Source organism: Salmo salar, chromosome 12 (genome assembly GCF_965601325.2).
Source record: "Salmo salar chromosome 12, fSalSal1, whole genome shotgun sequence".
Taxonomy (NCBI): Eukaryota; Metazoa; Chordata; class Actinopteri; order Salmoniformes; family Salmonidae; genus Salmo; species Salmo salar.
This window is the reverse complement of record NC_138302.1, coordinates 68,958,659-68,970,083: the sequence shown is the minus strand read 5'-3', so window position 1 is coordinate 68,970,083 and position 11,425 is coordinate 68,958,659. Positions and strand designations below refer to the sequence as shown.

General features: G+C 43.3%; 1 protein-coding gene across 1 annotated transcript; it reads left to right on the top strand.

Moving 5' to 3' along the window:
- The first annotated feature begins 4,838 nt into the window (after positions 1 to 4,838).
- LOC106565598 (uridylate-specific endoribonuclease A) lies at positions 4,839 to 11,221 on the top strand. The gene is given in 11 exon segments (XM_082959565.1): positions 4,839 to 4,896; positions 5,191 to 5,309; positions 5,657 to 5,759; positions 6,357 to 6,423; positions 6,931 to 6,979; positions 7,840 to 7,953; positions 7,955 to 7,975; positions 8,577 to 8,712; positions 8,808 to 8,914; positions 10,124 to 10,266; positions 11,018 to 11,221. Coding segments are annotated over 11 exon segments (1,017 nt in total). The 3' UTR covers positions 11,118 to 11,221.
- Positions 11,222 to 11,425: the final 204 nt, after the last annotated feature.

Below are 11,425 nucleotides of genomic sequence, written 5' to 3'. Positions count from 1 at the left end.
TAGAACATACTTTATTCCAGTGAAACTGAATAACATGCACTCAGAAATGGCATTCCTCTGCTGGAGGTGTAAAACACAAAAGGGGACATATTTACATATGTTATGGTCTTGTGAAGGCTGGCTGAATTCTGACAAAGTGTATGTTCTTTTATCTCAGCATGTCTACAGATTCTCCCTGATCCCTGTTTTTGTTTGCTTGGAAATGTTTATACTGGAGACTGTCATCTGAAGAAACTGTGTAACCAGGCATTTATAGCGGCTAAGAAATGCATTTCCATTAATTGGAAGGCTGGTTATCCTCCCACAATGTTAAGTTACAGTTGAAGTCGGAAGTTTACATACACTTAGGTTGGAGACATTAAAACTCATTTTTCAACCACTCCACACATTTCTTGTTAAAAAACTATACATTTACATTTACATTTTAGTCATTTAGCAGACGCTCTTATCCAGAGCGACTTACAAATTGGTGCATTCACCTATAATATCCAGTGGAACAGCCACTTTACAATAGTGCATCTAAATCTTTTAAGGGGGGGGTTAGAAGGATTACTTTATCCTATCCCAGGTATTCCTTGAAGAGGTGGGGTTTCAGGTGTCTCCGGAAGGTGGTGATTGACTCCGCTGTCCTGGCGTCGTGAGGGAGCTTGTTCCACCATTGGGGTGCCAGAGCAGCGAACAGTTTTGACTGGGCTGAGCGGGAACTGTGCTTCCTCAGAGGTAGGGAGGCGAGCAGGCCAGAGGTGGATGAACGGAGTGCCCTTGTTTGGGTGTAGGGCCTGATCAGAGCCTGAAGGAACGGAGGTGCCGTTCCCCTCACAGCTCCGTAGGCAAGCACCATGGTCTTGTAGCGGATGCGAGCTTCGACTGGAAGCCAGTGGAGAGAGCGGAGGAGCGGGGTGACGTGAGAGAACTTGGGAAGGTTGAACACCAGACGGGCTGCGGCGTTCTGGATGAGTTGTAGGGGTTTAATGGCACAGGCAGGGAGCCCAGCCAACAGCGAGTTGCAGTAATCCAGACGGGAGATGACAAGTGCCTGGATTAGGACCTGCGCCGCTTCCTGTGTGAGGCAGGGTCGTACTCTGCGAATGTTGTAGAGCATGAACCTACAGGATCGGGTCACCGCCTTGATGTTGGTGGAGAACGACAGGGTGTTGTCCAGGGTCACGCCAAGGCTCTTAGCACTCTGGGAGGAGGACACAAGGGAGTTGTCAACCGTGATGGCGAGATCATGGAACGGGCAGTCCTTCCCCGGGAGGAAGAGCAGCTCCGTCTTGCCGAGGTTCAGCTTGAGGTGGTGATCCGTCATCCACACTGATATGTCTGCCAGACATGCAGAGATGCGATTCGCCACCTGGTTGTCAGAAGGGGGAAAGGAGAAGATTAATTGTGTGTCATCTGCATAGCAATGATATGAGAGACCATGTGAGGATATGACAGAGCCAAGTGACTTGGTGTATAGCGAGAATAGGAGTGGGCCAAGAACAGAGCCCTGGGGGACACCAGTGGTGAGAGCACGTGGTGCGGAGACAGATTCTCGCCACGCCACCTGGTAGGAGCGACCTGTCAGGTAGGACGCAATCCAAGCGTGCGCGGTGCCGGAGATGCCCAGCTCGGAGAGGGTGGAGAGGAGGATCTGATGGTTCACGGTATCAAAGGCAGCAGATAGGTCTAGAAGGATGAGAGCAGAGGAGAGAGAGTTAGCTTTAGCAGTGCGGAGAGCCTCCGTGACACAGAGAAGAGCAGTCTCAGTTGAATGCCCAGTCTTGAAACCTGACTGATTAGGATCAAGAAGGTCATTCTGAGAGAGATAGCAAGAGAGCTGGCCAAGCGCGGCGCGTTCAAGAGTTTTGGAGAGAAAGGAAAGAAGGGATACTGGTCTGTAGTTGTTGACATCGGAGGGATCGAGTGTAGGTTTTTTCAGAAGGGGTGCAACTCTCGCTCTCTTGAAGACTCGCTCTCTTTGGCAAGTCAGTTAGGACATCTACCTTGTGCATGACACAAGTAATTTTTCCAACAATTGTTTACAGACAGATTATTTCACTTATAATTCACTGTATCACAATTCCAGTGGGTCAGAAGTTTACATACACTAAGTTGACTGTGCCTTCAAACAGCTTGGAAAATTCCAGAAAATGATGTCATGGCTTTAGAAGCTTCTGATAGGCTAATTGGAGATCATTTGAGTCAATTGGAGGTGTACCTGCGGATGTATTTCAAGGCCTACCTTCAAACTCAGTACCTCTTTGCTTGACATCATGGGAAAATCTAAAGAAATCAGCCAAGACCTCAGAATAAAAATTTTAAAAAAGTAAGACCTCCACAAGTCTGGTTCATCCTTGGGGGCAATTTCCAAACACCTGAAGGTACCACGTTCATCTGTACAAACAATAGTACGCAAGTATAAACACCATGGAACCACGCAGCCGTCACACCGCTTAGGAAGGAGACACGTTCTGTCTCCTAGAGATGAACGTACTTTGGTGTGAAAAGTGCAAATCAGTCCCAGAAAAACAGCAAAGGACCTTGTGAAGATGCTCGAGGAAACAGGTACAAAAGTATCTATATCCACAGTAAAACGAGTGCTATATCGACATAACCTGAAAGGCCGCTCAGCAAGGAAGAAGCCACTGCTCCAAAACTGCCATAATAAAAGCCAGACTACGGTTTGCGACTGCACATGGGGACAAAGATCGTACTTTTTGGAGAAATGTCCTCTGGTCTGATGAAACAAAAATAGAACTGTTTGGCCATAATGACCATTGTTATGTTTGGAGGAAACAGGGGGAGCTTGCAAGCCACAGAACACCATCCCCACCGTGAAGCACGGGGTTGGCAGCATCATGCTGTGGGGGTGCTTTGCTGCAGGAGGAACTGGTGCACTTCACAAAATAGATGGCATCATGAGGAGAAAATTATGTGGATATATTGAAGCAACATCTCAAGACATCAGTCAGGAAGTTAAAGCTTGGTCACAAATGGGTCTTCCAAATGGACAATGACCCCAAGCATACTTCCAAAGTTGTGGCAAAATGGCTTAAGGACAACAAAGTCAAGGTATTGGAGTGGCCATCACAAAGCCCTGACCTCAATCCTATAGAACATTTGTGGGAAGAACTGAAAAAGCGTGTGCGAGCAAAGAGGCCTACAAACCTGACTCAGTTACACCAGCTCTGTCAGGAGGAATGGGCCAAAATTCACCCAACTTATTGGGGGAAGCTTCTGGAAGGCTACCGGAAACGTTTGACCCAAGTTAAACAATTTAAAAGGCAATGCTACCAAATACTAATTGAGTGTATGTAAACTTCTGACCCACTGGGAATGTGATGAAAGAAATAAAAGCTGAAATAAATCATTCTCTCAACTATTCTTCTGACATTTCACATTCTTAAAATAAAGTGGTGATCCTAACTAACCTAAGACAGGGAATTTTTACTAGGCTTAAATGTCAGGAATTGTGAAAAACTGAGTTTAAATGTATTTGGCTAAGGTTTATGTAAACTTCTGACTTCAGCTGTATGTACATTTACATTTTACATTTTAGTCATTTAGCAGACGCTCTTATCCGGAGCGACTTACAGTAGTGAATGCATACATTTCATTTCATGCATTTTTTTGTGTGTTTTTTTTTCTACTGGATCACTAGATTTGACTTATTACAAGATTAAGGGTATACTGGGCAACTTTCATAAGGTCTGGTTGCCTTATATGGAATTCAGTACGACTAAAGGAGTCTGTATTGAAAACATGCCCACGTCAGGGGAGATAACTATTAAGGAAATCCCTAGCTGCTGGGCTGCTCAGTCCTGGCCCTGGGGGTCTGCTGTCTTGTGGGTTGTCACTCTGGCCTTGGCCTAACACACCCAAAACCAATTAAATACATTTTTCATTAAGATCTTAAAGCTGAGTGGGGTGTGTTCGGGCACTACAGGGTGGTGGACCCCTAGGGACAGGACAGGGTGATCCAGCAATATTGTGTGAAGTAAAAAGAGCTCTACAGTACTATTAGGCCTATGAGATGAATTATATGGAGGATGTGCTGTTTCTGTGTGTTATTGTATATTTGAGGTGTAGGTGGGTTTTTTCATGTTTTTTGTTGTTGTTTCCAAACCTTTCCCTTCAGAATGAAAAAAAAAATCAAGGTGGGAACTGGGAAGGAAATTGTGTTGGGAGAGAGTTGAGTTATTGACTAGACTGGTGGGGGTCGGGCTTAGGCTGGCTGGTCAGTCTGGGGGAAATTTGAAATAGAGGATGTCTTAATAAAGACAATGAAAAGTCTTTGTATTTTTCAAGAAATGTTAATTTGTTAAGGCTATTGGTTAAATGTGCAACACAATATTTATTATTTCAATGACCTTTGATCTAGTTCAGTCTAATTACTCCCTCAAACATATTTAATAATGATCTCTTACCTAGCTTGATAACTGCGGGCATTTTTGCTTACTTTTTATTCTAAATAGAGACAGCATATTGGATTGTGTAAAAATGCAGAAAATTAGCTTTAGATGCCCCAAAAAATTGCAGCGCCTCTGATAAAAATACATAAAAAAACAAATGGATTTACAAAAGATGACACATTGGAAACACATTTGTGACACATTGGAAACACATTTGTGAACAGTATGTTCAAAAAGGGTTTAACTAATACAAATGAAATCATCAATATGTAGTAGCTACCAATGCCATCCCCAGAGTACTATACATAACATGACTGGAAGACTGACTACAGGTAGGATCTTTCATGGATGCTGGAACCTCAATGGCTTGGTAAGCTTTCTATATAAGGAAATCCATCTTTGAGACTGTGCACCAAGTTATTGGATCATTGCTTGGCCATGATGAAGATCATTCTGCTTGTCACTCTGGGGGTGACCCTGTTCTGTCAGGGCTACAGCAGTAAGTATGGGACAAAGTATAATCTAGATCATTGTTATTTGTACATTTAATTAGTATCACTTGAAATGCAATGTAATATACCTGTTGAAATATAATAGAACTTTGTAAGTATAATTGAAAGTACATCACATGGGTTAAGGGTAGACCTATTGTACTGCCGATGTATGATCTATTCACAGATCTCTTCGCTTTGAGTAATGCACCTTTTTTATTTTACTTCCACTGGTGAGTTTATCTCATGTAGATCAATATCATTCATCAGTGTGTAACGATTTGCTCTGTGTGTATATCCAGACACCCTGGACACCTATGAAGGTCGCTGTGTCTGGGCAGACCGAACAAAACCTGTCAATGTAACACAGCCTGTGAGCACTACGGAGAATGTTGCTCTGACTATGAAAGCTTCTGCAAAGGTGAGTGACAGTAAGCAACTCAGCCAGTGCAGGTTTTTTTATGATGGTAAAAACTGTCTGAAAGAAATCTGCCTAGTGTATTGAATTATCAATACATTAGGCAGTTAATAGGAAGTATTCAACCCTATTCTAAGCAATTCACCTTGTTAGTCAGTTAGTTAGAATAGTTTATCATCTGTTTGTAAAGTATTCCTTTGTTTGTTGGCTCTAAGCCTAGTTGAATTGTATATGAACTCGACCAAAATAGCCAAAAGCTTAGCACATCATAGTTATTTCATGTCAACAGAAGCAGGGTGTAAACTGTTCTCTCTTGTTCCTTTTCTCTATCTTGCTCCATATCCTGCAAGGGCCGTTGTGACGAGAAGTACAACTCTCAGAACAAGTGCCACTGCAACTCGAAGTGCTCCCAGAATGATAACTGCTGCAATGACTATGCAGCCCTTTGTAATGGTGAGAGGGTACAATGGCATTCTGATCTGGAGGCATGCAAAGAAAAACCATGTCCCTGAAACATATCCCACTGTCTACTACACCTAGGCACAGTTCAATTGAATCTGTTATCAGTTTGAGCTGGGCTTTTTTACATCCCGGGCAATTATCCACAACTCCTGGTGAAATTCACACCGTGGTCAAGGTCGATCACAGTTGACCATACAGATACCCCTGCATCATATCTGAAAGAGTCTTTACTACACAACCTTTGTGAACAAAATCAAAATGAACATACCGGCTCAATATTAGACCAGTCAGCTATTCACCTTGCTGTGGGCCACAGTGGCAGGATGGTTCACTACTGTTTGAATTAGGGTGCCCTCAGTCATTTTACAGCAGGAGAATGGATGTGTGTGTTTGGCCAGTAGAGGTCATTGTTGTGTAATGTAAATTGTCACTCAACATGCACATCACAACAGTCTTCAATAGGCTCCTTATGTGAAACACAGTACTCGGCAGTTCATGCCACTTTTAGACATTATTAAAATGAGCTTAAAATGTAAATTTAAGCTAAAACATAATAATTATGACTTCTCCTCTAAGCACCCGCTCCAGGATTGTCCTGCCAGGGCCGCTGTGGGGAGAAATACAACTCTCAGAACAAGTGCCACTGCAACACCAAGTGAAGAGATCACAACAACTGCTGCAGCGACTACATCTCCCTCTGTGGAAATGGCTTAACTGTTACTCAAATACAGTACCCTGGTACTGTATTTGTCCTGTAGTACATCATAATGAGTTAATGACCCACAACAACATCGAAATGACCTATGAAATGTTAAAACAATGTCATTACTTCTCTGTGCTACAACAGTACAATGATTGTTAATGTAAACTGTTCCCCATGTTTCTGATACTGTATGTTCTATGGGTGGTAGGCTATTTTAGGTTCTATGGGTAGCAGTGGAGATACAGGCAGTAACATCACTGATCCAGTCTCTGTCTGAGGCTCTGGACTCCAACAAGCCCTCTGCGTCAGAGCTGATCATTGACTATGTTATTTTTTTCTCTCTCACTATATCTTCATCCCTCTTTCTGTCACTGTCCAACCTCCCCCTTCTCTCTGCCCCTTGCTCTATTTCTTTCTCTCTCTCTGACCTATATCCTGACTGTGTTGTCTTCCATCCAGGCTGTTCCAGTTCCTGGACGAGGCATCTCTGTTCTCCAAGCCGCCATATGTTAGAGGGCCTCCCGAGTGGTGCAGCGGTGTTAGGCACTGCATCGCAGTGCTAGAGGCGTCACTACAGACCCGGGTTCGATCCCAGGCTGTATCACAACTGGCCGTGATCGGGCGGCGCACAATTGGTCCAGGTTTGGCCGGGGGGGGGGGCTTCATCAAGGACAACAACCACCTGAGCCACTGCCTGTTCATACTGCTATCATCCAGAGGGTGAGGTCAGTACAAGTGCATCAAAGCTGGGACCGAGAGATTGAAAAACAGCATCTATCCCAAGGCCATCAGACTGCTAAACAGCAATCACTAACTCAGAGAGGCTGCTACCTACATTGAGACCCAATCACAGGACACTTTAATAAATGGATCACTAGTCACTTTAAACAATGCCACTTTAATAATGTTTACATATTTTACATTACTCATGACACATGTATATATATGTATTTTATACCATCTACTGCACCTTGCCTATGCCACTCGACCATCGCTCATCCATATACTTATATGTACATATTCTCATTCACCCCTTTAGATTTGTGTGTATTAGGTAGTTGTTGGGGAATTGTTCGATTTCTTGCTAGATTTGTGTGTATTAGGTAGTTGTTGGGGAATTGTTCGATTTCTTGTTAGATTTGTGTTTAGTGGGTAGTTGTTGGGGAATTGTTAGATTACTTGTTGATATTACTGCACTGTCGGAACTAGAAGCACAAGCATTTCACTACACTCGCATTAACATCTGCTAACCATGTGTATGTGACCAATAAAATTAGATTTGAATTTGATTTGATTTACAAGTAGGCTGTAATTGTGAATAAGAATGTGTTCTTATCCGACTTGCTTAGTTAAATAAAAAACAAAAAATATGCTGCCTTCATGGCCCTGCAGGACAACTACAAGAGGAACATAGGCACCACTGAGGACTTTACCACCCAGCAGCTGGCTGAGTAGGACACCTTCCTCAGGGAGACCATGTCCAACTGAGCTGGGCAGAGAGCTCGCTCTTCACCAAGAGTATTTACTGTGCCTAATGAAAGTCTACACACCCCTTGCACAGTCTTCGTATTTTGCTATCGTTGTACACAACCTACTCTACATTTCCAAAGTCAAAGAAAAACGATAGAAAATGTTCCTAATTAATCAAATCAAATTTTATTTGTCACATGCGCCGAATACAACAGGCATTGGCACCTTACAGTGAAGTGCTTACTTACTTAGTCTGGGTAGCCATTTGATTAGCTGTTCAGGAGTCTTATGGCTTGGGGGTAGAAGCTGTTTAGAAGCCTCTTGGACCTAGACTTGGCGCTCCGGTACCGCTTGCCGTGCAGTAGCAGAGAGAACAGTCTATGACTAGGGTGGCTGGAGTCTTTAACAATTTTTAGGGCTTTTCTCTGACACTGCCTGGTATAGAGGTCCTGGATGGCAGGAAGCTTGGCCCCAGTGATGTACTGGGCCGTACGCACTACCCTCTATAGTGCCTTGTGGTCGGAGGCTGAGCAGTTGCCATAGCAGGCAGTGATGCAACCCGTCAGGGTGCTCTCGATGGTGCAGCTGTAAAAACCTTTTGAGCATCTGAGGACCTATGCTGAATCAGTAACCAGTGTGACCTGACCTCCTCCCCAGGATGCTACAGCTCAGAGGAGAAGTTCCTCCATGACCTGAAGATGATGTGGTTCGACCTCTACTCCTGCTACCCTGGCAAGATGGACTCCAGCGGTTTCGAGCAGGTCTGTGTGTGTACTTGTGTGTGTATGGGTATGTTAAGTATGTGTGTGTATGTGGTGTGTATGTAGGAGTGTGTGTGTTCATAAAGTGTATCTTTGCTATTGTAGGGGAGATTAAGGGTGGGAAGATATCTGGCTTCCAGAACTGGCTCCAGTTCTACCGGCTGGAGAAACAGGGTCTGATTGACTACTACAGCCACAGCTTCGACGGACCTGTAAGCACCAAACAAACCATCACAACCACGACACAACTCTGTAATTGTAACACGGTCTCCAACAAAATAAGATTTGACTGAGATCACTTTCTCTTTCTCTCTCTCTCGCTCTCTCCCTCTCTCTTTCTTTCACTCACTCAATTCAATTCAAGGGGCATGATTGGCTTGGGAAACATATGTTAACATTGCAAAGCAAGTGAAGTAGATAATATACGAAAGTGAAATAAACAATAAAAATGAACAGTAAACATTACACTCACAGAAGTTCCAAAAGAATAAAGACATTACAAATGTCGTATTATGTATATATACAGTGTTGTAACGATGTGCAAATGGTTAAAGTACAAAAGGGAAAATAAATGAACATAAATATGGGTTGTATTTACAATGGTGTTTGTTCTTCACTGGTTGCCCTTTTCTTGTGGATCTGTGTAATCTGAGGGAAATATGTGTCTCTAATATGGTCATATATTTGGCAGGAGGTTAGGAAGTGCAGCTCAGTTTCCACCTCATTTTGTGGGCAGTTTGCACATAGCCTGTCTTCTCTTGAGAGCCAGGTCTGCCTACGGCGGCCTTTCTCAATAGCAAGGCTATGCTTACTGAGTCTGTGCATAGTCAAAGCTTTCCTTAAGTTTGGGTCAGTCACAGTGGTCAGGTATTCTGCCACTGTGTACTCTCTGTTTAGGGCCAAATAACATTCTAGTTTGCCCTGTTTTTTTATTAACTCTTTCCAATGTGTCAATGATTTTGTTGGGTCTAATTGTGTTGCTGTCCTGGGGATCTGTGGGGTCTGTTTCTGTTTGTGAACAGAGCCCCAGGACCAGCTTTCTTAGGGGACTCTTCTTCAGGTTCATCTCTCTGTAGGTGATGGCTTTGTTATGGAAGGTTTGGGAATCGCTTCCTTTTATGTGGTTGTAGAATTTAACGGCTCTTTTCTGGATTTTGATAATTAGCGTATATTAGCCTAATTCTGCTCTGCATGCATTATTTGTTGTTTTGCGTTGTACATGGAAGATGTTTTTGAAGAATTCTACATGCAGTCTCAATTTGGTGTTTGTCCCGTTTGTGAATTATTGGTTGGTGAGCGGACCCCAGACCTCACAACCATAAATGGCAATGGGTTCTGTAACTGATTCAGGTATCTTTAGCCAGATCCTAATTTGTATGTCGAGTTTTATCTTCCTTTTATTCACTCTCTCTCTTTCTAAGTGGAATTCCTACCCTGATGTGCTTGGGATGCAGTTTACGTGGGATGGCTACTTCAAGCAGGTTGGTTCTGCCATCATTGGCTGCAGTTCTGAGTTCGACTTGGCCATGTACAGTCATTTCTACATCACCCGTCCAGGGAAACAGTAAGTACTCTGTGTGTGTGTGTGTGTGTGTGGTGTGTGTGTGTGTGTGTGTTTGTCAATTATTTTTCATTATCTCCAAAGATGATGTACACACAATTCAAAGCCATTGCTGTTCTCCATTTCCATCCATTTTGGACCATGTGTCACATTATGTCTCATTATGCTTGTGTACAGTCGTGGCCAAAAGTTTTGAGAATGACCTGATCCGATAAATGGTTGATTTAGGTGCAGTCTTACTGGCAGCAATATCCTTGCCTGTGAAGCCCTTTTTGGGCAAAGCAATGACGACGGCACGTGTTTCCTTGCAGGTAACCATAATTGACAGAGGAAGAACAATGATTCCATGCACCACCCTCCTTTTGAAGCTTCCAGTCTGTTATTCGAACTCAATCAGCATGACAGAGTGATCTCCAGCCTTGTCCTCGTCAACACTCACACCTGTGTTAACGAGAGAATCACTGACATGATGTCAGCTGGTCCTTTTGTGGCAGGGCTGAAATGCAGTGGAAATGTTTTTTGGTGATTCAGTTCATTTGCATGGCAAAGACGGTCTTTGCAATTAATTGCAATTCATCTGATCACTCTTCATAACATTCTGGAGTATATGCAAATTGCCATCATACAAACTGAGGCAGCAGACTTTGTGAAGATTTATATTTGTGTCATTCTACAAACTTTTGGCCACGACTGTATATGTGTTTGTGCTTGTTGCCATTGAGTGTTATGTTTTCATCTGGTTTTCTATGTCCAGGTGTAAACAGAGCCTGGGAGGGAAGCCACTGGTGATCCAGACCTATTCCTATGGGAATGGGAAGAAGTACATCGGCTCCGCCTTCCCTGTCATGCCCTAAAACTGAAGCACACAGCAGCCACTCAGCATTCAACAAGCTAGCAATAGTCTACCAATCACATCCCGCATCAAACTCAACAATGTCCAATCTTAGTCCTGATACATAAGAGCATTTCATTATTTGTATTTGGAAATGGGTTACATTTTTGTAAATGGGACAATTCATGTATGAATGTTTTGCGCTCACTATAAATGTATCGCAGACATTCAGCATTCAGATTGATATTTTAAGGCAAATTTCCTGCGTCAGCGGAGACTGCATTTTGTAAACACTGTATATATCTGCTCAATCGGAAATTACCTTGACAT